The 27,075-nt window shown below is 45.6% G+C and overlaps 1 protein-coding gene across 2 annotated transcripts in view; it reads left to right on the top strand.

Annotated features, from left to right (window-relative positions):
- Srgap1 (SLIT-ROBO Rho GTPase activating protein 1) overlaps positions 1 to 27,075 on the top strand; it is a 265,489-nt gene that overhangs the window by 227,142 nt on the left and 11,272 nt on the right. For both annotated transcript variants that reach the window (XM_032913187.1, XM_032913180.1), the window contains exons 15-19: positions 643 to 777; positions 13,228 to 13,333; positions 15,984 to 16,208; positions 20,361 to 20,440; positions 26,679 to 26,859. In XM_032913187.1, the coding sequence (XP_032769078.1) occupies positions 643 to 777; positions 13,228 to 13,333; positions 15,984 to 16,208; positions 20,361 to 20,440; positions 26,679 to 26,859 (727 nt within the window). The remainder of the gene's footprint in view (positions 1 to 642; positions 778 to 13,227; positions 13,334 to 15,983; positions 16,209 to 20,360; positions 20,441 to 26,678; positions 26,860 to 27,075) is intronic.

Raw genomic sequence — 27,075 nt, 5'->3', positions numbered from 1 at the left:
GGATAAAGTTAAAAACCCAACAATGTTTTATTTTAAGACTTGGGCAAGTTGTAAGGGAGTATTTGGTAGCATAAGAATTTTTTTAAGCTTTATTTTAGCCAACTATTTTTAGGTTAATCACGGGGTAGGATATCTCAACCAATTATTTCCATTTTAGTACTATATAATCTTTTGGAGGGCATAATTAAAAGACTTGTGTGTTCCTCTGTATGTATGTGAGAGAGTAAGTATGTGTGTGTGTGCGTGTGTGTGTGTGTGAGAGAGAATGTGTGTGAGAGAGTGTGTGAGTGTGAGTGTGTGTTTATGTGTGTATGTGTGGGTGTGAGTGTGTGTGTGTGTGTGTGTGTGTGTGAAAGAGTATGTGTGTGAGTGTGAGTGTGTGTTATGTGTGGGTGTGAGTGTGTGTGTGTGTGTGAAAGAGTATGTGTGTGAGAGAGTGTGTGAGTGTGTGTTTATGTGTGTATGTGTGGTGTGAGAGTGAGTGTGTGAGTGTGTGTGTGTGTGAAAGAGTATGTGTGTGAGAGAGTATGTGTGTGTATGTGTGTGTGTGCTTATGTGTGCATGTGTGTATGTTTATGTGTGCATGCGTGGGTGTGAGAGAAAAATAGCAATACTGTGCATATAACAAACTTTCTTTTTCAGGTGAGAATCCTCTGGCCGATGACCAGAGCAACCATGATATTAACTCTGTGGCCGGTGTTCTGAAGCTGTACTTCCGTGGGCTGGAAAACCCCCTCTTTCCTAAGGAAAGGTTTAACGACCTCATTTCGTGTATCAGTAAGTAGGCTTTCCTCTTCCTTTCTTCTCAAGTCTTTCCCCAACAGAATTCTTTTCTTAACCAACTTCCTGGAAAGGCACTGCCCTCATTCCCCTGCCCACCCCTGTTCACCACCCATGTCTGAGGCTATTTGTTTACTTCCGAGTCCAACATGAGTCACCCTCCGTCCTGTAGCCTCAACCCTGGGCTGAGCAGACATTGCTTCTGAATGCCCTCAGCTTTCATAGATCTGGCGCTGACTGGGAGTGGGGGTTGGGGGACGGACAATGAAGCTTGGAAATATAAGACTTTTTCCATTTTTCTTCATTTTCTCAATTGAGATTGTCTTTGAATATCCCTTCAAGGAATAAGGGAAAATGAGATAGAAGACCATTTTATGGTACAAGAATGCCAAGTGGTGCTTACCTGTCAGCAGGGATCCCAAGTCAGTAGGCAGACACTGCCGGTTACAGAGCCGGTGGCCATCAGCAAAGCACTGGCATTTTTTTCTTCAGCAGGGATTTGGACACTTCACAGAGGATGTTGAAAATCAGGACAGCAAGCCCTAGTTACTAAGCACAGTCAGATTTCAGGAGTCTAGAAATGCAGTAGTTATCTAAGTCTGTGTTCTGGGGAGCCCAGCGGACCCCTCAACCATGCAAGTTCTCCTAAAAATCACATTTCACTCAACCATGACACCTTCCCTAGCCCCGCCCCCCAGGCCCCCCCCATCAGCCAGATTAACCAGTCCTTGTACTTGACCTCTGTTTGTAATGCCTGCTTCCTTTTCCTTTGGTTTGCTGCTAAGTGAGCTCCAATTCCAGCCTTAGCCCTTCTTACCCCTCCCTTGCAACATCCCATCCTGTACACAGATTCAAACAGGTGAATCCAGCCCCTCCCCCACACTCCCTTAACCCCCTCCATCCCCGCTCTCTCCCCTGATGAAAAGCTAATCCAGTATGTCCTACATAAAAACATACTTCTTGATAAGGCCAGTTCATAGACGGGCACTGATCTTCTCTCCTATCTTTTGGGGAGCTGAACTATTCCTACTGCTCTGTCCACCCACCTGCCTACTATGCAGATGTTGACCTCCACAGGGTAACACACCAAACAGCACATGTGCCATTCCCAACTCCTCGCCTTCGCCCCAGCCTTGCCCCCTGCCATCCCTGATAACCATTGTCATCTGCTCTGAAGGCATCGCCAACTGGCGTGTTTTCCAAGAATCCCAACCATCCTTCCTACCACCCCACGTGGAATTGGTCATCTCTCCTTTGCGGATATGCTACTGTACGTACCTGCAATTGGGGTGTCTATGATTTTACGGTGACCAAAAGCAACTTGGCAAGAAAAGGGTTAATTTCATCTTATACTTCCGGTGGCAGGGAAGTGGGGCAGTAACTCCAGCTGGGCAGAAACCTGGAGGCAGGACTCAAGATGAGGCTGTTGAGGAACAGTGCTGACTGGCTTGTCTCCGTCTTTCACAGCCTGCATTCTTACTCCGTCAAGGACCAGCGACTCAGGGGTAGCCCCGCCCCCAGTGAGCTAGGGCCCTCCCACATCAATTATAAATCAATAAAAAGACCCACAGGGCCTTCCTATAGGCCAGTCTGGTATAGACGTTTTTCTCAGTTGAGGTGCTCTCTTCCCGAATGTCAGAGGGGTTTAGTCTGGAGCCCTGAGTCCTTCTGTGGTTTCCTGAAGACATATGTCATATCAGCTGAAATGCAACTGTTGGGCCAAGACCGTGGGGCTGTATTACCAGTTAGCCTCACTGAGCCAACTTAACGTCCGCGGGTGAGAAATGTCATTCCATGGTTGGGATTGATAACAGAGGTCCCTGGGTCAGTGAGATTCAGGTTCAAACCCTGGCTCCGCAAGCTTCTGTAAACTTCGGCAGAAATTAATGCTTAATCTTGAACTCCATAGGTTTATGTGAAGAGCAAGTTACATAGGTTTGTGTGATGAATTTGGCATCACACTTGGATAAAGGAAGCCTCTGTCAATGTCACTAGCTCTAGTTGCTTCTGGGACAGCTGTGCCTAAGGAAAATTCAGGTCCCACATGCCAGGGTCCAGGGCAACCACTTGCCCATCTAACTGTTTTCCAAATGTATTTCTCTGGCATAATTGCTTCCGATGCATTACAAATTACGTTGCTGTCTCCAGAACATCATAATGGTTCCAGTGTGACTTTTCCAAGACAATCAGCCAAGGTTTTTCACAAAATCGGACTTAGCAAAATAGACTATGAAGGAAAAAACAAAAACTGCGTAGAAATGTTTTGCTTACTCTCTGTTTGAATGTATCTGTGTCTGTTTTTGTCTGTGTTTGTGTGTCTGTGTTTGTGTGTCTGTTTGTGTTTGTATATGACTGTGTGTGTCTGTGTTTGTATATGACTGTGTGTGTCTGTGTTTGTATATGACTGTGTGTGTCTGTGTTTGTATATGACTGTTTTATCTGTTTGTGTTTGTATATGACTGCGTGTGTCTGTTTGTGTTTGTATATGAATGTGTGTGTCTGTACGTGTTTGTATGTATGTATCTGTGTATGTGCCTTTCTGTGCCTCTGTGTATGTCTGTGTGTCTCTATGCCTGTGTGTGTTTGTGTGTATGTCTATGTCAGTTGGGTGTGGGTCTGTCTGTGTCTGTGCATGTGTGTCTCTGTGTGTGTTTGTGTGTGTCTCTCTGTTTCTATGTGTATGGGTTTGTATGCCTATGTGCATATCTGTGTATCTGTGTGTCTCTGTTTCTATGTGTGTATCTGTGTCTGTTTCTGTGTGTTCGTATGTGTCTATGTGTGCCTGTGTCTGTGTGTCTTTGTGTATGTGTGTTTGTGTATGTGTCTATGTGTCTGTGTATATGTCTTTGTGTACGTGCCTATATGTGTGTGTTTATATGTGTGTGCCTGTATGTGTGTCTAGGTGTGTGTTTATATGTGTCTATGTTTCTGTGTGCATATATCTGAGTGTGTGTATGCTTTCCATGTGTGTCTGTGTGTATGTGTATGTATGTATGTATGTATGTGTATGTGTGTCTGTGTGTATGTATATGTATGTGTATGTGTGTCTGTGTATGTATATGTATGTGTGTTTGTGTATGTATGTGTCTCTGTGTATATATATGTATGTGTATGTCTGTTTCTGTGAGTGTGTGTGTGTGTGTGTGTGTGTTTGTGTGTGTGTGTGTGTGTGTGTGTGATGTGGGGCACGCATGTCATGGTGTGCATGTGGAGCTCAGAGGACAGCTTTCCACTCTGTTATCTCCTCCACTGTGGAATCCAGTGGTGCACTTCAGGTCCCCAGGTTTGCACTTCTACCCATCTCCCTGGTCTGTGGGTTCTTTGTTTATGTGTTCCAGTGCTGAGGTTCAAACCCCGACCTTCTACCACTGACGCACATCCCCACTCCTAGACCCACATCTTGCAGAAGACACAGAGGTGTCAGGTTTGACTGAGCTAGTGTTGTGAGTAGGATGTGAATGGGTTTTGTGAGTACCGTGTTACAAACTCTCACTCACCGTGCCGTCTGCTTCAGTCAGCTTTCCCTAATAAGTCTGATTACTTAAAGTGCACAGTTTTCCAGAACGGGAGGACTTTCAAGAATGCATGCTGGATCTCTCCTTACATCACATCCCCTTTATATAACAAGCCCCTTCTGCTGATCCCTAACCTCTCTAAAAGGAGATTCCTGGCTATTACCGATTGATCTCAGATCAGCAGTTGTTCCTACCACCATGACAGTGTCATGTCTGTTTCCCTAACTTCCGATAGTCTCTGAGGCCGCCATGTCAGTCACTGGAACTACAAACATGTTGTTGTTGTAGCTACTACTATTCATGTGAGAGACACACAGGCAGAGGGAGAAGGTGCTGGGCAGCATATATGGAGGGCTGCTTGCAGGAATTGGCTCTCTCCTACTCTGTCCAAGCAGGATCTCTCTAGTACTTTCTTCACTCTATATTCCAGGCCCACTCTGGTTGCAATAAAAATAAAAATTAAAATTAAGTAAAAAAAAAAAAAAAAAAAGCGTTGGAACGGGTTCCCTCAAGCTCTCACTCTGCACAGATCCTCAGGAGCCCGTGCTCTGGCTGTTTCTCTGCCAGCCACTTTCCCCTTGGCCCGTTGTTACCACACCTGACACACACATCACGCCATTCTAGCATGGCATCACACCACACTAGCCCCAGGCATTCTCTAGCCTAGCACGGCTTCCAGAACTGAGACAGGTTGTCTCTCTGCCCGCCAGAAACTTTGCTCGCATCCCCTGTAGCCCAGTAAAATCAAAGATCTAGAAACTTGTAGTTTAGCAATCAGATTTATATGTTAAATTCTCAATCTGCAATACATCCACAGAATAAATTCACTGCCAATTAATAAAGATAGAGACCTCCCTTCTAGACAAGATAAAATTGACCTAGACCACCTGGATCGGAGTCATCCTCCTCTATCTCCATCTTCCTTTTCTCATTCCTCCTCCTCCTCCCTAGACTTTTCCCCGCCCACCTTTCCTTCTCATCCAATGATAGGCTTCGCCTCATCCTGCACCTGCCTTGAGCATAATGACATCATCCTACACACTCTTTAGCAAGCTTTGGGACAATTCCCCCATCTCCCCATAGCATGATGGGGTTTCAGATCCTCAAACTGGATGTGGACTTCGAGCCTTTTAACTCAGATCAGGGATTGAACTCGGGTCATCTGGCTTACATGCTTTTATGCAATAAACGTTTGACCTTTGAATCAAACCGATGACTTGACTTCAACATGGGAAGTTGTGTTGTGACTCAAAGACTTGATTCTTACATTCAAGAACTTAAAAGCTAGCCAGAAAGAGGATATGGTTGTGAATGAGTGTGGTCTAAGTACTACTGGGCTAACACTAAGATGGAAAGTTCTAGGGGGAAGTCACCTCAGGGGAGTTTTAACTGGTGACATCTTAAGCATTGTAGAATCGGATTTGGTTTTTCTGTTAAGGCCATTTCATGTGACAGCTCATGTGGGAAGGTCTCCCTTTCATCATTCCTGAGAGCTTATGTAAGTTCCTGAAACACCCACCACTTTTTGCTTACGTATTTTTTGAACTATATTTGAGCAGAAGGAATCTTGCCTGTGTATGTACATTTCTGTCCTGCCCCTTTGCCTCTGAAGAGCCTCATTCTTGGGAAGCTTTAGATGTGTGTAGTAAAGGGGGATTGGTAACAGCGTTCTCCACAGCTGACGTGCAGGGTCCACTCTGCAACTCACCAGAAATCGCTTTTTAAAACAACGATTTACCCAGATGAGCGCCTGATGAAATCAGGTTAGCGATGCTTTGGAAACGGTGAGCTTCCTGGTTTCTCAGTTCCTCACCCAAGCATTGCTTTGGTTGTTGCCTTTTGTACACTGGCTACTCTCTGAATGACATCGTGAGTGGTCCAGGTCACACCCGCAGTCTAGGCAGCTGGCATCAGAGCCATGCATCATGGCTCTGGATTCCTGGGGTAGACAGCCTAGCAATTATTCAAGTAAGGCATAGAACTTTCCTGGCCCAGCCGTGGGCCCATGTAAAACGTTTGCACTTCACTTTGTATAGCGTATGATTATTTATTTAGGTGGCTTCTTGGACATAAGAAAACAATTTTATAGCTGATTTTTTTTTCTCGTCACAGAGATAACTAAAAGTACACAGAAGGCACATGGGACAAAATACTGTCCCCTGTAAGCCACCACCCAAAGAGAAGCAGCGATGTGTCCCTTGGGCATTTGTGCATTCATGTGTGTGCAGTGCTTTGAAGCCTGTGAGGGTCCCTTATAATATCAACAGGAGACGGTAACCCGGGAACCTCCCTCTAATTAATGGCCCAGCTTTAACAATTCCGTCGCTCGCTTGGGCTAACTCTTCTGGCTCCAGATGCTCTCCCTGTGACACAATGTCATGTATCTGTGTGTACCCAACAGCAGGAGCTTAGAAGCTGACTCTTTTCTCTCAAAGTTATTATCACTACACGGGAGGTGGGTCATTTCAAAGTGGTGGAAAATGCTCAGAAGCATATAGAATAGAATACCATCCCTCGTAATCCCACTGTCCAGAGTGCCGTGGATACCACCAAGAAACGTTTCATGTATGATTAACATGATCGTGTTGTATGCTAACGTATGCAATAGCTCTGACACCGCTGTTATACCCTAAAGTCAGTGACTCCTCAGAACCATCACGTAGGTAGTCCATGCTTTTTCCAGCTAGCTTTTATTATGCGATTAATCTGTGGTTGCTGTTGGGAGTTATAAAATGAACTAAGAAATATCCGGTCCTCCTCACAGAGAGTGTGTGTGTGTGTGTGTGTGTGTGTGTGTGTGTGTGTGTGTGTGTGTGTGTGTGTGTGTGTGTGTGTGTGTTTCATCTGTGTCTGTGGTTCTGTGAGTATAGATGCCACAGATCGAGCCACCTGTGACCAGAACACACACAGGTCCTCTGCAAGAGCAGTAAGTCCTCTTACCCACCGAGCCATTCTTCCAGCCCCATAGCCTTGAACTCTCCTGGACACTGTATGTTATGGCTGCTATAAATTGTCTGCCTTTTTTGACACACACTGTATGTAGCTCGCTCTCTGATTCCACCATTCTATTTGATGTCATAGAATTGTGTTCTTAGGATTTCCTTGATCTCTGAAAATGCTGAATATCTGATCGTAAAGCTATCTAACGCTTTCTTTTTTATTATTATCTTTAATCTCTTTTAACAGCCCAGTCGTTATCCCCCTTGAGGTCTGCCCTCCGACTATTCCTCATCCCATACCTCCTCCCCCATCTCTAAGAAGATGTCCCCACACTCTCATACCCTACCAGGCCTCCCCTCTCCCTTGGGCCTCAAATCTCTCCAGGGTTAGGTACGTCTTCGCTCACTGAGGCCAGACCAGGCATCCTCTGCTGTAGATCTGTCAGGGGCCTCGTAAGAGCTGGTGTGTGCTGCCTGGTTGGCGCTCAGTGTCTAGGAGATCTCAGGGGCCTGGGTTAGTTGAGGCTGCTGGTCTTCCTATGGGGGTCGCCCTCCTCAGCTTCTTCCAGCCTTTCCCTAATTCAACCACAGGGGTCCCTGACTAAAGCCCATCAATTAAGACTCAGTTTCTCTTCTGTGCTTAGTGTGGTGGGACAGCAGCTCAGGGGTTATGTATTACTTGCTGCTGTTAAGCAAGAGGAGACAGCAGGGGTTTTGCTCACAGGAGTCAGCCCATCCACAGCTGGTCACAGAGGCTGCCTGCCATGTTTACCTGAGAAAGTTAAGGAACTAGGGCCAGGGTGAAGCTGAGATCCTCCTAAATGTGTCAGCATACACGTGCTTTCTCCTCCCCTTTTACTCACACATGCAACTGATGAGCCGTTCCTGGCTTTGGGTAACACGAACCTAAGCACACCTTAGAAAAGGACAGGCTTTTCTGTGACCACCCTTTGCCCCCGATGATGGCATGAAGTATCAGCAAGCTTCTAGAACCATAGCTGGGCAGATTCTGAGCTATTCTAACCTGACGGTGCTGGCCTTAGACCACTTCCCAGGCACATGGCCCGCCACCTACTGTCTTTGTCTTGCTCTCGGCACGTCCTTCCTCATCAGCTCTCCGGATCCCCTGGGTGAAGTCCCATCTTTTGCTCTCCTGGCCAGCTATAGGCTATCCGGCTCTTTATTTGACCAATCAGGAGATGATAAAGAGCAATGTGTCACAGAATACTGAGTCACAACAAAGTCTGGACTGCAACCAGCTGTCTGGGTATAGAAACCAGCATTTGAATGCACAGTGAACAAAAGCATCCCCCAGCAATGCCTTGAGACTGGTGATGGACTCTGGAACTCAGGCACACATGTGTCTGTTTGAAAAGTTGGTTCCTGTGCAAAGCTACCAGAAGTTTTCCTTTCCATGCCTACATGAGTAAGGAGAATTGTCTGTCTTGTGGTTTATTGTTGGTATCATGGCAGATGGCCACTTTCGTGTGCCACTGAAGTACCAGCATGAGGGGACAGTGGCCATTTGGGCCTCTCCTCAAGCAGCTCAAAGCTTTGTGGCATGTTTTGCACGCATGTTCTTAGAGCTGTCTGTCACCCTGCAGTACTGGAGGCTGAGAGGCTGACGTGAGAGCCCTGAAGTGCTAGGAAGAGCTTTGCATGCATGACCAAGAGTGGGCATGAGTCACTTTTACCTAACTGCATGAGGTCTCCGATTGTGGGAACAAAACCCAGCTCAGAAGAAGTCCAACGAAGAACTGACTTTCCTGACACTTTCCGTGCAGAGAATAAAAGATCCTTCTTTACATCCATCACGGCTGAAGGACCATGAATTGCCAAACCAGGAGCACAGGTCGTTAATCAGGGTGTTGGCAGCAACCACAGATGTAGCCTTGCTAACCGCACGGGGGAGAGGAGGTGGGCTGTTCGTGTCAGAGCTCAGCTCCTGTAGGCAGTGCACACACGCAGTGCAACCCACCAGGAGACATCTAGGCGTCCATTGTAGGGCTGAGGCCTTGGTGAATTTGCAGCTAATGCAGAACTCCAACAATGACCCTTTTATTCTGATTTATGTGCACTGTACTGCGTCATACATTTGCATTGCATAATCTAATTTGTCGCCTTTTTTGGAATCTATCTTTCATCCTGATTGCGCTCACTTCTTCCTCCTCCTCCTCCTCTTCTTCTTCTTCTTCTTATTATTATTATTATTATTATTATTGGATATTTTATTTATTTACACTTCAAATGTTATCCCCTTTTCCAGTTTCCCCTCCACAACCCCCCCATCCCATCCCCCTCCCCCTGCCTCTATGAGGGTGTTCCCCACCCACTCAACCACTCCGTCCCTCCTCCCTGCCCTGCCATTCCCCCACACTGGGGCATTGAGCCTTCACAGGACCAAGGGCCTCCCCTCCCATTAATGCCCAACAAGGTCGTCCTCTGCTACCTATGCAGCTGGAGCCATGGGTGGCTCCATGTGTACTCTTTGGATGGTGGTTTAGTCCCTGGGAGCTCTGGGGGTCTGGTTGGTTGATATTGTTGTTCTTCCTATGGAGTTGCAAACCCCTTCAGTCCTTTCTCTAACTCCTCCATTGGGGTCCCTGTGCTCAGTCTTGGCTGCAAGCATCCACATCTGTATTTGTCAGGCTCTGGCAGAGCCTCTCAGGAGACCGCTATACCAGGTTCCTGTCAGTAAGCACCGCTTGGCATCAGCAGTAGTTTGGTGTCTGTGTATGGGATGGATCCCCAGGTGGGTCAGTCTCTGGATGGCCTTTCTTTCCGTCTCTGCCCCAACACTTTTCCCTGTATTTACTTTAGAAGGAGCAACTCTGGGTGCTGCACACTTCTAAACCTTGCATTTGCACCCTATAGGCTCCTGGTTATTTTCTTTTTTCTTTTTTTTAAAGCTTTTAAATGATTTGTTATATTTTGATTTTTTGCCCATTGGTGTCTTGTATGTCTGTGTGAGGTGTCAGATTCCCTAGAACTGGGGTTCCAGACAGTTGGGAGCTGTAACGCCGGTGCTGGGAATCGAAACGGGATCCTCTGGAAGAACAGTCGGTGTTCTTCCCAACTGAGCTGTCTCTCCAGCCCCAGTTATTTTTCTTTTATGGTAAAACACAGACATAAAATTGGCCATCTTTGGGTGTGGGGTAAAAGTTAAATGTATCCACAGCACTACAAATCCAATCTCACTGTTGATTTCTAGAGCATTCTCTTACTCCCTGACAGAAGCTTTGTAGCCATCAAACAGCGCCACCTCCTTCTCCTTCCTGGGGCCCTTGGAGCTCTGCTTTATGATGTGGCCTAATATAGGCGCCTCATCTAAATGGTATGAGGTGTATGGCTTGTTTTGCTTAGAGTAGTGTCTACAGGGCTCATCCACGGAGTGGCCTTCCTCTTTACGGCTGAGTAATATTCCTCTGCGAGTCAGTATAACATTGTCCTTCTCCCTTCATCTGTCTATCCATATCTGGGTTGCTACCACTTCTTGACTATTGTGACTAAATGTCACTGTGAATTTCATGTAAAATTTTGAAACTGCCTTCAAGAAGAAGCCAAGTTTAGAACAGAGAGATTGAAAGAAAGAGGCTCTTAACATCAAACTGAAGCTCCCGGAAGCCACGGCTCCCCCTTGCCTCACCTCTGGTGCTCTGGTGTGACTCTCTCTTCAGGAGACCTGACAGACGTTAAGACGACTACAGGGTGACAGCCATCTGTATTGTTTCCTTCTTTCCTGATTGTTGACAGCTATGATCTAGGACCTCCAAAATGTGCTTTAAGTTGATAAATTTCTGTCCCACATATTAAACCTTAACCAAAAAAAAAGAATTAGAATTAGCTTAGAGACTCAAAGGATTTAACTCTTGTAATCCCCAAGATCCTCAAATAAAACACGGCATATGGTTTTCCTTGGTTTCGTCAGAACCTACAGGAGCCTTCATATGTAGCCCACAGAGAGAAGAGGTCACTGCCAGCCAGGGAACTGTGAGGGAGCCAGTTTGTCTTTATAATATATCGCCTCCCGGGGTGTAGTAAACTGTGTGACTTACGTTCTCAGTGACTCGAAGATCCTGAGCGTCTGCAGTGTTCTGCACATCCGGTTCCCCATTTAGGTTCCCAGTGACTTTTGCAGATCTCCACAGATCCCCTCACTTAAGTATTTCCTTTTCCCTCTCCACCCAGCGTGGCCCCCAGGTTCCACCCCAGGTTGTAGGAGGTAAACTGCCTCCTCCTGACTTCTGTTTGATTCTATAGGGACGACACAGGTGACAATACTGACAGCTTCATTACTGCATTCTTGTGACCTGAATTTATGTACCTGTTTAACACCGAAAAATAATAAGTATGCTAGGCATTTATCCCCAGAAGAAATAATCGAGACCACAGCTTAGAAAATGCATTAAATTCATATTCAGTCGATGTTACTCCCCCCATATTCACAGTGGGTTTCTTTTTTCTATTTCAAAATACATTACAAATAAAAAAAATGAAATTACCATATCCAATTCACAATAACTATACTCACATTATTAGTTACTGGTTTGGGCTACAAGAATAAAAAATGTTATAGGAATGTTAATCACATGATGAGACTTTCAACGTCCCAGGTGGAGGGTTTTTGAACCGTTTTCCAGGAGATGAGCTGGCTTCCTTTCCAGCTGAGGCGTACTTAATGGTGATAAATTATATGCTATGCTGCAGACTCCTCTGTGGCTGAGCAAAAATATTTGTATATTTTTCATACCTTTTCAGCCTAATGGGGAGCAAAGCAAAATGCCCACTTTGATAATAAAGAGAGAGCAGCTCTCCAAACCCCAGGAAAAACGAGCTTGGGCTGGGTAATTTGAGCCATGGTTTCCAACCTAGGCTGCATAAAGGAATACCAGCCATTTTGAAAACCTACCCCCCATGTGAAGGCCAAACACCACAAGTTAATTCAGAAGGGAAACTGGATGGGATCATAGTCACCCAAGTGAGAAATGGTGAAAGTTACTGGGGAAATTAGCAGTGCACTAACCTGCAGTGGAAACACCAGAGAGAAAGTGAAGCGTGGGGGGTGGGTCACCATGTTGGAAGTGGCAGTTTTACCTTGAGACTTTATGAGGCTGCCACTGATGAGTAGGAAACAGCCTTTAGGGAAGCCTGTGGTGTGGCATCAGCAGCTCGGGGCAGAGTAGAATCCAGCAATATCTAGAATCCTCTAGAGAGAGAAGTTAAGGACAACAGACCATAATACAAAATCACAGGGAAGCTTCAGGGTTATCTCAAAACATTGATATGGATGGATGGATGGATGGATGGATGGATGGATGGATGGATGGATGGATGGATGGATGGATGGATGGATGATAGATAGATCATAGATAGATAGATAGATAGATAGATAGATAGATAGATAGATAGATAGATAGATGGATGGATGGATAGATAGATGGATAGGTGGATAGATAGATAGGTAAAAGGATAGATGGGCAGATGGATGGATGGATGAATTCATAGATACATAGATAGATACATAGATACATAGACAGATACATAGGTGGATAGATGGATAGATAGATAGGTGGATAGATAGATCTGTGTCTATATAGATATAGACAAAACAGATATAGATATATCCCAGAAATCTGGCTTAGTTACATACACCAATGGGCATTGGTACCATATGAATGGCAAAATTTAGTGCTCAAAACAAAGGAGAGAAGTGATTTCCAAATTTACAAGGACTCTAAAGTACTCAAAGTCAAGACCGTGTACGTCACATAAAATAAACCAGTGTGGTACAGACCCATTTTCCCAGCACTTGTGAAGCAAAGACCAGTGGATTTTCAGCTTGAGGTCATCGGGGTTACATAACGAGACCCTGTCTCTAAACTAGATAGAGAAAGAGGGATGCCGCTGATGTTGGGATGTATCCTATAAGGGATGCTGTGATGAGCTGCTCTATGACCCAAGGGGACTCTGACCGTATCACCTTCTGTCTTCAGGAATAGATAACCTCTATGAGAGGGCACTCCACATCCGCAAACTCCTCCTGACCTTGCCCAGGTCGGTCCTTATAGTGATGAGGTACCTGTTCGCCTTCCTCAATCAGTAAGTACACCTCCATGTTCTGCCAAAATGCCCATCTGTATTCTGTCTGTGTTCTCGCATCCTATAGAATGTGTATTGAGTTCCATTCATCAGCAGAGTGGAAGGGAAAGTGATTGAGTGTAGACCGAGGGAACATTTTTTTCCCTCCAGAGATCAAGGTCTTTCTGTGATGCATGAATAGTCTACTCCGGATAGAGAAACTGTGGCTGGCCATAAATGTAAAATATCCAAAATACTACTATAAATAATACTTTCTAGTGAAATATGTGTTTTTCCAACTTCTATCCAGAGCATGTGTCATAAGTGTTTTTTGTCAAAATGATGTAAACCACCTTCTTCTAGGGAAAAAAAAACTGTCATTTTTTTTTTAAATGTTGTAGTCAGGGATGGAGGAGAATTGTAGGTGACTTAGACATCAATCCAAAAGTAGAATTTTCACAAACTCACTATAATGAGACATTGTCAAGAAGAAAATAGACACAATACAGTCTCTACCACGATACAACAGGAATTTTTTAAGATCACTACATCGTTTTCAAAGGAACTCAACTTTTGACAGGGCAACTTTGTTTCCAGTTATGTTGCTCACTGATGCATGGGTTCCGTGGTAGACACATCTCTCCCATATCCTAGCTAAAAGTCTTCAGGCTTTGCCACCTTTCAGTTACCCAGGTAGAAGTTCATGATTTCAGCCATTTGGACAGAAGTGCTACCTAAAAAGGCGTGACCTGTATCTGTATTAAATAGACGCTGTCCACTGCCACCTTTGACTCAGCCTGATCGCCCAGGCAGTTGTCCCAGCCGAGGAGCTCCATCTTTACCTTGGGATGCGTGCTTCCCCTCCCCCAACTGATGTGTTGTTCTCACTGGGAGCCAGAGCCCACAAGGACCTAGGAAAGCAGCGTCCAAGCAAAACCATCACCGAAGCCTGGGAAGGATGAGGGCCCGCCTCAGCCCAGGATGCTGGACACGGGAGTCCTGAAAGGAGAGATTAGCTGCTCTTTTCTGCTGCAAAACCAAAACTTAGAAATCATCTTTGTTTCAAAATCAAGTTTATGTTCTTCAAGCCAGGAGAAAATAAAGGCCTAGGAGGATTGAACCTGATCCTTCCCACTGAACCCAGGTGTGATCTTTGAAATTTGGACGATTTTTATTCTGAATCTCAACTTCTCCCCCACCCCACGTTTCAAAGTCATCTATCTGCCACTCAGTCACCCGGTGGCATTGTGAAGCTTTTGGGGGGGGCAGGGGATTGAGAAGTGGCAGAAGTGAGGGACATGTGGTAGCTGTGGAAAGCACTCTTTTCATTTTCCACACCCCCGACTATCTTATCTCCACTCAGGGCTAAAGGGCCACATCAGGCATCTACGCTCTGTGTCTGTCACCGCCTCACAAAGGCAGCTGAGGATTCTTTTTCCTTCCCCTTGTCTGCTCACCTACCGTTTACGTTTCCTTTTGTGGCTGACATTCTACACACTGAGAGATAACAGCTCAGAACTCTCCAAAGGATTGCAGATTCCCTGTGCGTTAGAGGCCAGGCATTAAAGAGCAGGCTCGCTCAGAGTCGCCTGCGACGCGGTTTCATAAATATCTGTAATACCGAGTTTAGAAATTAGTAGCAGACAGCCAGGAATGATCCCAGAGCTTTCCCACCTTAAATGCAATAATAAGAGAATTAAGGGCTTCCTCCTTTGTCTCTGAGTGGTGTCTTTTGTGGCAAGGGTTGTCACCTAGCGGTGGTAAGCGCACAGCGGCAGGTTATTAACCTACATCTGTTCTTCACCTCCTCCAAGAAAAGATGTTTTGCTTTTATTCTTGTTTCTTTTCTCACAGTTTAAATTGCGTGTGTTGCGGGTGGGGGTGTAAAAACTAAGACAGTGTTGAATAGTAGGGCAGACTTAGAGCTATAACCCTAAGGCTTTCTGGGAGTTGGCCCGAGCAGATTCACAGGTGCACTGCATTTATGATCCTCGATATTTACAAGTGGGGCTCATCTGCTTGGTCCTTATCTCCATTACGGTTGATGTTGTTTTAAACTCAGGCCTTTAGGAAACGCCTCTCACTCACACAAAGAGGATGCATGTTCCTCTCGTGTCCTCTCTAGTTGAACATAGTCCTCTTGCTCTGGGGTTCGATGAGCCAGCTCTAAGTGGGATGGGCATCATGTTCTCTAACGACAAAAGACAAAATTATTTAATCCATATTCTCGAAATAGGAGGTCAGGGTGCTGGAGTGATGGCCACTGGTCAAGAGTGTGCACTTGTCTTCCGAAGGACGAGTTCAGATCTCAACGCCCGCCTCAGGTGGCTCACAACCACCTGTAACTCCAGCTCCCGGGGACCTGACACCTTGATGTTCTCCACGGACACACACACAAACACGTGCACACATGCACACTGGTTTTTATAGTAGAATAAATTCAAAGTATGGCCAGGTGGTGGTGACGCTCACCTTGAATTCCAGCACTGTGGGGGCAGGCGGATCTCTGAGTTGAAGACCAGCATGGTCTACAGAGCCAGTTCTAGGACAGCCAGGGCTACCCAGAGAAACTGAGTCTCAGGGGGTGGGGAGATCCGGATACTTAGTATACTGTGGAGCTTTGTTTCCCCAAACCCGTCCCTCACACGTTCTTCTTCCCTCCCTTTTGCAGCCTCTCCCAGTACAGTGACGAGAACATGATGGACCCTTACAATCTGGCCATTTGCTTTGGCCCAACACTGATGCCGGTTCCGGAAATACAGGACCAAGTGTCTTGCCAGGCGCACGTGAACGAGATCGTGAAGACGATCATCATTCATCACGAGACTATTTTCCCGGATTCGAAAGAACTGGATGGCCCCGTGTACGAGAAATGTATGGCCGGAGGCGACTACTGGTGAGTTCAAGAGCCCTCCCTCTGACATAGCTCCTGACTGAATCACAAAAGTGAGTTACCCAGGACCAGGGAGTTTAAAGTGCTTACTGCTGGACCCTGAGACCCTGAGTTCAGATCCCAGGATCCAGTAAACATTAGGTACAACAGCGTCTGCCTAAAACGGCATGTGCCTGGCTGGGACCCCAGTGCCAAAGCAAGAGGATGCTAGCAGCTCGCCAGACATCCAGCCTCTGCAGACAGTGACCTCCAGGCTCAGTTAGAAAGTGACTGCTTCAAGACATAAGGGAGGAACAACCAGTAAGACATTGGTCTCGGGCTCTAGCTTCTACATGCACAGGCATGAGTCAGTACACACATGCATACACCACACACAAACAAATAAATAAAATTAACTGCCCGTAAACTATGAAAGCTTTTAATTTTTAAAAAGGAAAAACAGATGAAAGAAGAAAAAGTGAGCAAACATTTGAGGTAAGTTTAGAACAGTGACGTTCATGGTGGTGAAGGAGTCATTGTGAAGGCAAATTGTTCACGTCCTCTTTTCTAGATAACTCTGACCCCTCTGTGCCTCTGTAAACAAGAAGAGTTTTGCTTTTTAAGGGTTTGTTTATATCAGGGTGCGCGTCATACACTGCCAGCTAGTCCGTGTAGTGAGTTCCATGGCTACCTGGAGAGATCTGTCTCAGAGAGACAGAGAAAAAGAGAGACAGAGAGAAGGAGAGATTAATTTTTACCACTATTCTAAAGAAAAGAAGACTAACCAAATTAACAGATTTCATTTCCATTCTTGGGTTTTATTTGAGTCCAGGTTTTGGTTGGTCTAATGCTGGAGATCAAAAGCCTTGTGTGCTTGCAAAGAGTCTGCCAATAAACTGTGTATCCCCAGCCTCACCAGAGAGCTTTGTTATCTGGTTATTATTAGACACGTTTCTTCTTTTTTACAAGAGCTATGTCGATCAAATAGATTTTTTATTCTTTTTTTTCTAATTCATTTGTTTATTTTATGTATGTGAGTACACTGTAGCTGTCTTCAAACACACCAGAAGGGGACATCAGATCCCCATTACAGATGGTTGTGAGCCACCATGTAGTTGCTGGGACTTGAACTCAGGACCTCTGGAAGAGCAGTCAGTGCTCTTAGCCGCTAAGCCATGTCTCCAGGTCATTATGAGCAAATTTATATTAATATGTTTTAATACTAAAATTTTTTAACATAGCATCATTTCCCAGCCAAGTGAGACAACTGAGAGTCAATTGAGTAACCCTAAAAGACAGAAATCTTAAAATGTCTGTGCTCATTATTTGGTATGTGATATGTGCACTTCAGGCATTTTTGTAGAAATCATAAATAACATAAGAAGTCTCAAATCCATGAGGCCCTCTATTGTGTCAGCTAGTCAGGGCGCTCATCAGTCAGTGGTTTATATATCATGAATATTCTTCAAAATAACTTTAGAGAGGTCAAGAGGTTAGCTTAGCATTAATATTATTTAATAGTACCTGGGAGCACCAGGCAGCTTAGTCTACTTTCTGTTGTTCTGACAGAATACTGACTGGATAATTTAGAAAGAGGAGACCTCCTCAGTTACAGATGCTGGAAGTTCTCCTATGAAGGCCTCTGGTAATGACCTTCCAGCTCCCTAACAAGGTCAGGGGTCAGTGATGAGAACAAGACACGGGTGTGCACACCCAGATCTCTGCGGTCCTCCTGTGCTGAGGTCGCTCTAATTTCCTCACAGGTGCCACCTGCAAACGTCCTCCTCACAGGGACTTGGGAATCCTAATTCCAATATGTGAACTGATTCCAGAGCACATGCACTTTCCCAGTCCCGGTCTTGTGGGTGCAGGGTCTGAAGGACCTTCAGTCTGCACCCTTCTCAGGAGACCGCTGAGACCATTCCCAGGCCGAGTAGACGTGGAGCAAGTACCTCAGAGACGTTTCTGAATATACTTCCTTTCCCCCACTTACGTCATACACGGTGTGGTAGTTCAGAAACCCGGGTGTTGCTATTTCCACGTAAACTGCTGTCAGAATTAGGAGCCAAGCGTGCTGTCTTGAAGTTCTGGGCTGCAGCGGCGATGTTACACGGGAGATTCAATTCAGCAGTATTGACTTGAATATGTATGACAGGTACCAACTAAAGTCTTCCTCTGGGAGAGTAAGTGAATAAACCCAGTCATGCTGAGATGCATGACTTCATTTCACAGACATATTTACTTTAAATAACTTCATTTCACAGTCATATTTACTTTCAGGCCAGTGTCGGAGCTATGTAGGGCCGTGTAAGGAAAATCTGCCGTCTTCTTTGTTGCATCAAAGACAAAGTAGGCAGTGGTAGTGCACACCTTCAATCCCAACACTTGGGAGGCAGAGGCAGGCAGATCTGAGGTTCCTGGTTAGCCTGGTCACAGACTGTGTTCTAGGATAGCCAGGGCTACACCAGAGAAACCCTGCCTTGAAAACAAACAACAACAACAACAACCTCAAAGACAAAGTATGGAGATGTGTGGTGAGTGTGTGGAGTTCATTCCAGATCTGTGGTGTTGCTGCTTTTCCAAAAAGGCCTTGCGGCCAGTGGCATGGACTAAAGAATGTTCTGTTTATAGTGCTTCAATGAGAACGTGTGAATGTGTGTGTGTGTGTGTGTGTGTGTGTGTGTGTGTGTGCTGTGTGTGTGTGCTATGTGTGTGTGTGTGTGTGTGTTGTATGTGTGTGTGTGTGCTGTGTGTGTGCTGTGTGTGTGTGTGTGTGTGTGTGTGTGTGTGTGTGTGTGTGTGTGTGTGTGCGTGTGTGTGTGTGTGTGTGTGTGTGTGTGTGTGTGCTGTGTGTGTGTGTGCTCTGTGTGTGTGTGCTCTGTGTGTGTGTGTGTGTGTGTGTGTGGGACTATGCTGGCAGGCAGCAAGCCCTATCCATTTTCCTGTCACTGGGGTACAGGAACACAGCCGTGGCCTGGGTCATTAGGTGAGCACTAGGGATGCCCACTCCAGTTCTTACACTTGGTCACTGAACCATCTCCCTAGCCCAGGATCCCAGAGTCAGTAACATGGACTGAAGAGTGTTCTGTTTATGGTGTTTCTATGAGAAGCTGTGTGTGTGTGTGTGTGTGTGTGTGTGTGTGTGTGTGTGTGTGTGTGTGTGTGTGCAGTTACCCTTGTGCCCCACCGGCTCTAGAAATGGGTTTTTAGAGTAATATCAGGTTGGTATTTATGGTTAAAACCCTCTATTAGCAAACATCCAAAAGCACACGGTGGTGGTGATGTTAGAGTTGCAAAACCAAGACAGTAAAAACATGAACCTTGGAGAGAAATGAGTGGCTGTCGAGAGATGATAGAAAAGATGCTACAGTCGCCTCGCAGAAGTCAGAGGATTCTCAACTCGTACGTCAGTCAAAATGGTGAACTGAATTTGCAAAGATTTCTGTCTGTAGAGCAATAATCGAACGTTCTCTACCTGAAGTCAACTAATTTGCATTTATTTGAGTCAGAGTTATTTCTTATACTTTTTCCTGTGAGTAAACTTGTCACAATAAGATTGTAAAAGATGAATGCATGCACACACATGTAGAGACACATACATACACAAGTGTATCTATGCATATATGTGGGCATCATGTGTACACATGCAAAAAAATTTTTACTTTTCCTGTTGCTGTGGTAAAACATCCATCCCTACAAAAGCAACTTATGGGTGGCGGTCGTTCCTTCTGCCTCCTTCACAGTTCTAGGGCATAGTCCATTGTGGCAGAACCCCAAGGCAGCCGGTGAGACATCAGCAATGGGGAAGCACAGGGAGATGGCTGCCTGTGCTCAGCTAGCTTGCTCCTTTCGTGCGGTCCAGGACCCCACCGTCAGGGTGGTTCTTCCCACTGGAACTAACCTAATGGGGTATCTCTCACGGGCGTGGCAGAGGCTAGTCTCTTAGTTATTCTAGAGCTCCCCAAATCTGCTGCTCTTACAGTAACCACCACACCCATGTGTGTCCACAGGCACAGCCATAGAACGAGATCATTAATGGAGGTGCGGGCATTCTGTGGTCAGATACCCGGGATTGTTTCTACACTAGAAGCCCTGTGGGTCTCCTTGCTATGGTAATTACACCCTTGGAAAACAATGCTCTTTGGTTTCATATACATGTCTGTTTCTGCCCAACAGCGACAGCCCATACAGTGAGCATGGTACCCTGGAGGAGGTGGACCAAGACGCCGGCACAGAGCCCCACACCAGTGAGGACGGTAAGTCCCGGCTGGTGCTCCTGTCCGTGGCTTTGGTTTGGTTTGGTTTTTTCTTAACAATAGAGTTCCCAGGCTCCTTTTATTTGATTTATTATATTCATGTATTGACTTATTGCTGCTCCCCTTTTCTTGTGGTATGTCTAAGAACCGTGTATATATGCTTCTAAAACACCCTCTGCTCTAAGGCTCACCTTTTAGTGTACTTTTTAAAGCAGTGAGTTTATCCATCCTTCTGCCATGATTTTTCTCTCTTGATCAACTTTAAGGAAACTGGGCTAAACCCTGAGAGGAGGAAAGTAGTCCTACTTTGTCCTTTTCTTCCCCTACCTCTCAGCACTTAACACACTCCCCCCCTCACACACACAACCATTTTATTTATTTTCTAATGATTTATTTATTTTAGGTATGTGAGTACACTGTAGCTGTCCTCAGACACACCAGAAGAGGGCATCAGATCCCATTACAGATGGTTGTGAGCCACCATGTGGTTGCTGGGATTTGAACTCAGGACCTCTGGAAGAGCAGTCAGTGCTCTTAACCACTGAGCCATCTCTCCAGCCTCTCAGCCATTAACCTTACATGTTATGAGGATAGGTCTGGCTCTGCACATCAGGTCTCTAGACAATGTCCACCTCGCCTGACTGAAACCATGTTCCTACCGACTGCTAACTCCACACTCCTTCCAGCCCTTGGCAACCTCCATCCTTTGAGTCTACAAAATTGGCTATTTTAGGCTCTTGACTTAGGCAGAGCCATGCAATCTATAGCTTACGTCACACCCACCCATTCGTCCATGATGGAGCACTTCCTCCTTTTAAAAAGCCGGGACAGCCCTCCCTTGCACGTGTATGTCACACTTTCCTGCCCTAGCCGACTTCCTCTGGGAACCGCTTCCACATCTTGCCTTGTGACTGGTGCTGTGGGGACCATTCCAAGGAGTGTCTCTCCTCATGATTCCCATTCCTGTTCTCTTGGATCAGCATCTGAATTCTTTTTTTTTTTTTTTTTTTTTTTTGAGCTGGGGAACCCAGGGCCTTTGCACTTCCTAGGCAAGCGCTCTACCACTGAGCTAAATCCCCAACCCCCAGCATCTGAATTCTAGACCACATCATCTATTTTAATTTTTGGGACCCCTTCCTATTCCATGTCCCACAGCACCCACACCATTTTGCGTATCATCAGGTCGGTAACATGACAAACAGTTCCCACTTCTCCAGACCCCGACGTTTATTGTCCATCAGGGAGCCGTCCTAACAGCACAGGGAGAGATCTCACTGTGGTTTGGATCTTCATGTCCTTGATGATCATGACACTAGCCATTCACCATGTGTGCAGTGGTTCTGTTCCCTTTTTAATCCTTCAGCATTTGGGTTTTCATATTCTTTATTCTCATGGAGGTTATGGTGTGAGGGAGGGGGGTCACTTACTCTCTTCCAGGTGGACACATGTCCGCTGTCCTTTTAGACTTTTGCGCCAGGAGCCTGCCTTCTGTGTGGAACGTCTCCTCCCATGTCCTGTCCTTGCCACCGGCCTATCACGCTGTCTTCCTAGGAGACAACCTCACGCTTTGCCCTTTGGGCTGTTTCTGATTCTCCTTACATTTGAGACTCTGTTTTTCAAATACTTTTTTTTTTTTCATCTCTAAACCCTGCTGAGAGAAGAGCTACAGCTTCACATATGTCGATATGGCGAGGGCTGCTGCTCTAAACCATTTAGAGCTCAGCCCGTGAGCAGATCTCCGGTCGTTTAGTGTCTCCAAATTCACTTCGATACTTTCTTCTAAGATACTATTTCGTTTTCTTCATCTTTTTTTTTTTCAAGGGTTTTTTTCAGGGTTTCTCTACGTAGCCCTGGCTATTCTGGAATTCATTCTTCATAGACCAGGCTACCCTCAAATTCAGAGATCTCTGGCCTCTGCCTCCCCACCACTGCCTGGCTTTTTCTAACTTCCAGAGTTCAGTGCTCAGCACCAGTTGTCAGAGCTTTTCCTGTGCTGATAGAATTGAGCCCATGACCCTCTGCACAGCCACCAGCCTTTGGGTTTTCTTGGCGTTCTGTTTTGTTAAGACAGAGTCCTGCTGTATGGTACAGCACAGACTATAAGCTTGCCCTCCCTGCACTCTCCCAGGGTGCTGGGGTTACTGCCATGTACAACCATGCCCAGCCCCTTTTCTGTAATATATACCGAAAGTTTTCTCTTAGAGCCTCTCTAGCTGTGTGAAAATTCTCCTTTGACCCACTGAATTTTTTACCTGCCATACTTAAAAAAAAAAAAGAAAAAGAAAAAAGACCAAGCAGCAGATAGGTTAAGTTCTGTGATCTTTACTCAAATATCCAACCTCTCGTGCAAATGTGTCTGATAACTCTAACACATCTTCCGAATCTCTCACTCACTGGGTCTCTTTTTCCAGCACGCATATAAATTTTTGATGTGTGTCTTAGAACTTTAGCCTCAGGAAGATAGCCTCTCACGAAGGGTCTCCTCGTTTATTTCTCCCTGGGGCACAGCAGCCTCGTTTATTTCTCCCTGGGGCACAGCAGCCTGTAGTCAGTGTGCAGCTTTTAGCTTAAAGATTTCCATGCAGCCAGTCACTGGGCATTTCAGGTGCAGACTCTGAGAGCAGCTTAAGAAGAGCAGCAGCGCACTCTGCATTCTCAGGGATGACGTGTCCCAAAGTCCTCAGACAGGCATTTCCTTAGGATGGCGGGGCAGAGCTGTACAGTGAGGAAGACGGGAACAGTCTGTGAAAAGATACAGGAGACAGTGGGGTCCAAGGATGCTATGCTGAACTCTGTGAACACTAAGAGCACAGTTTTTTTGGTAGTCGAGGAGGCTCAGGTAACTCAGGCTAAGCAGACTCTAGTCTCAAGCCCCTCTGACATCATCCTTTTCTTGTCCTGGGTCTGTTTCTCTCCCTGGCTCATTCCTTCCCCCCACCCCACCCCCTCTGCTGACTTCTGAGTATTCTCTTGCTTTCTCCAGGTTAGGTAAAACCCAGCCAGCTCTCTCCCCACATACCAGTCCCAGTATCATGCCATCTGTCAGATGTCTACCTTTCCACTACAGGAGAGACTCTTGGTTGGACACTCATTACTACAGATCTCATTGTGGTTTGATCGTGGCCTTCACTCTCTGCCGGAAAGAAAAGCACTGCTCTCTGAGGACAGGCTCTTACCACGGCCACCTCCACAGTTCTGTTGCTAAATCCACTGGGACACCGGTCGCCTTTTTGACTGTCCGATGGTGTGCTTTCTTTGCTCTATCATGGTATCAGGGAGGCATCATCCTGTTTTCAGGACAGGCTGTCACAGAACAAAACTGACCTCTGCAAGGGCAATAGATCTAGAAGGAAGCATGAAGTGCCCAAGAGGAGGCACAACATTATTACATCATACCAAAAGTATAAGACCATGAGCTTAGGACCTTAGCACCAGGCAGACACTCTGCTGAGGCCACGTCCCCTTTGCAGTTAACAGAGCCATGCAGAAGCACTAAGTAATCACATTACACCCTTGCTATGATTGATATTGATGTCAGCAGTAGCAACATTCTAAAAAGTCTCTGCAGGACCCCAAAGGACCATAAGACTCCTGCTATGAAGGAGCCGTGATGCCCCATGCCCTGAGATTGATTTGCCATGCACTGCCCAGACCAAGATGTCTGTAAATAGCTTATTGATTGACACTTGACTGTGAAATGGCTCCCAGAAGAGTACAAAGAGGTCAAAATAATGGAATTGCTGAAAATTACTTGTTGATATACTACCATTACCACTAAAATGGGCTTCTGATCTGTGTGCTCATCCTTGTATAACCTGCCCCACAGCTCAGTAGATCTGGTGAATCCGATAACTGTGGTGTTTGTTATGTGAAAAAGCAACGATAAAAACACGTGACTGTCACAGAGGGTGCGATCCTGGAATTACTTGAGTAGGTAACATGTATGTTGTTCTGGACAGCATTAACATAACATGGCAGGCCCTGAGAGCAGCGATGAGCCTCTATTCTTCCTCCTTCACCCAGTGAGTGTAGAGTATGTATCACGCCCTCTATGCTAGCTTTTCATTTTTAAATTAAAAATATAAATGTAAGGGTGTGTTGGCACAAGGGTTCATAAATCCTGTGTCATGAAGTTGCCTTTAATAAATTATCAGATCTTCACTCTGAGGGCGCCTTTGTTTCTATCCTCTGGGGAAGATGGAGTACCAATCTTGGTATCTGGACATCTCAGGTCAAGCAGGAGAAAATCTTTCTCTGGAAACATAGAACAAAGGGCCATCCTATTTAAATGAAAGTTCCATCCTCTCTTCTATAAATAGTCACTGCAACGCTCACGTTGTTGTGATAAAATGTGAGTTGGGGGGTGGTATGCTATTGGCTTTCCCCATCCCTCTGACAGATTGCTAAAAAGACGTTTGTTTTGACTCATAGTTCCTTGCACGCAGTCCCTTATGGTGGGGACAACATGGTGGCAGACAATGTGACAGCATGAGTGACAGGTGGCTGGTCACCCTGGTCTTCAGGGAACAGAGAATTTGGCTGGAACCTGGCCTACCTATAACTCCCTAGCCCTGTCCCCTCAGGCAGGAAGGCCCCATATCCAAAAAGTTCTGTAATGTCCCAGAACAGTGCCACCATGGCTAAAGAACATCCATTAAAATTATGCCCCATGGGAGAACATTTCACAATCAACCAAAGCATTACATATGACCTAAAAGCTTTACCCAGTTGCTAAGAGACTTAGAAAAGTCTTACACCTTTTCCATGTTAGTGGCACAGCTGGGCATTGTTACATGGTATTTCCTCAAACACTGCCTAGTGAGGTGGCTGGGCACAGTTACATTGTAATTCTTCAAACACTGCCTACCAGCGGATTGGAACAGATGCCAGCCTTTTTGTCTCATGACGATTTGCTGAAATTTACACAAGCCCTTCACAGAAAGGTTTTGGGCGTTTGTTCGTTTTCTTGCTTCTACTTTACATGTCTCAGAATTTCTAATTTACCAAGAAAGAAGCCTTGCTTTTCTTTACCAAAAGCCTCTCACCTCATTATTTTCCATAAGTATAATGGGTGCTGCAGTGAACGCTGGGAAGAATGAACTCTTTCAAATGAGTAGATTTGTTATCAAGAGAAATAGAAAGCAATTTCCTGAACTGTTGAGAGACAGGCAGGCTTTCCTCCGCCACATTGCCTGCGTATTCTTCAATATCTCCACATACCCAGGTTGGAGCAAATGAGGTGTGTCACTCACTGTGCAGATGTTTCTCTAAGCAAATGAGGCATCGTTTGCTGTGCAGATGTTTCTAAAAGAACAACTCCTTGAAGTTTTCATTAGATGCCCACTCACCTCTGGATGGCAGGGACAAGAGTAAGAGGCTGGTAGGAGAGGCATAGAAAGACCTCGAATGAAGGACTCTTCTGCAGTAGGTTAACTCACAAAGCACCTAACATGCTGTATGAACAGGATCATAGCCTGCAGTCCTGAGTTCTGACCCTGTGTTTACTCAGTCGCAGTCTCTCCCATCAATTAACTCTCGATCCTCAGAAAATAGTTTTTGGATCTAATCTTTTATTCTAAGTACAAGGTGGTCTAACCTTTGAGTGTTTCATAATTAAATCTAAAATTTTTATGGTGAGAGGAAAATGTTTTCCTGAATCTTAATGATAATGTTGAGATTTCATATTTAAAAAAAAAAATCAAGAAAGCCCACGAGGAGAATAAATGTATCAAATAGCATCCATCGGGGTAACGTTGTGTATTTTTTGAAGCTAATAAAGCATGCTTGCTGGAATTGTGGGGGTTTTCCTGTTATAAACGCCACTAACATGTTGCAACCACACTCCATCAATGTCAAAAGAAGATTAAAACAACTGTGGTGGATATTACAGCCAAGGAGAGGTCTTATGTGTCATTTTGCAGAGTCAAAATCTTTTTATTTTACTGTCGTTGTATCTCCAATAAGAGGCTGAGGAAATTAAGATCTAATGCTCAATTTTTCTTTTTGCCTAGAAAACCAAATGACAACTAGAAGTATCCACACCCCACCCCCATCCTGTCCTCTCTGTCCCTCTGTGTCTCTCCCTCCTCCCCCACTCCTGACTCCTGTTGCCTCCTGTTTGATGGCTCACTCATTGTCCTAGTCAGCCTGTTTCTAGAGCCTGATGTTGGCTTCCAGAGAATACTTCGTGTCTTCCTGATGTTCATGTCCCTCTGCATTTTCTGTTGTTTTCCCGTAGAGTGTGAGCCCATCGAAGCCATAGCCAAGTTTGACTATGTCGGGCGGTCAGCTAGAGAGCTGTCCTTCAAGAAGGGTGCTTCACTGCTGCTGTATCACCGAGCTTCTGAGGACTGGTGGGAAGGCAGACACAACGGCATCGATGGGCTGGTGCCTCATCAGTACATAGTCGTGCAAGATATGTGAGTGGGCCCAACGTTCAGCCGCCTGAGCATTCCAGCTATTGGAGGGTCGGGTGGAGGGTTTTTGCAGGAAGAGGGAGGGCAAGGAATTCAACCCCTGGGTCTTGCATATGCTAAGCATGTGTTCAGTTGCTGAACTACAGCCCGTTAGCCCCCAGATTAAAAAAAAAAAAAAAGTGCACTGTGCAGAATTTTCCACTTTCCTGGTGACTTTAG

Source organism: Rattus rattus, chromosome 1 (genome assembly GCF_011064425.1).
Source record: "Rattus rattus isolate New Zealand chromosome 1, Rrattus_CSIRO_v1, whole genome shotgun sequence".
NCBI classification, from domain to species: Eukaryota; Metazoa; Chordata; class Mammalia; order Rodentia; family Muridae; genus Rattus; species Rattus rattus.
The sequence above is the reverse complement of the archived record's forward strand: the minus strand, read 5'-3'. Positions and strand labels throughout refer to the sequence as shown.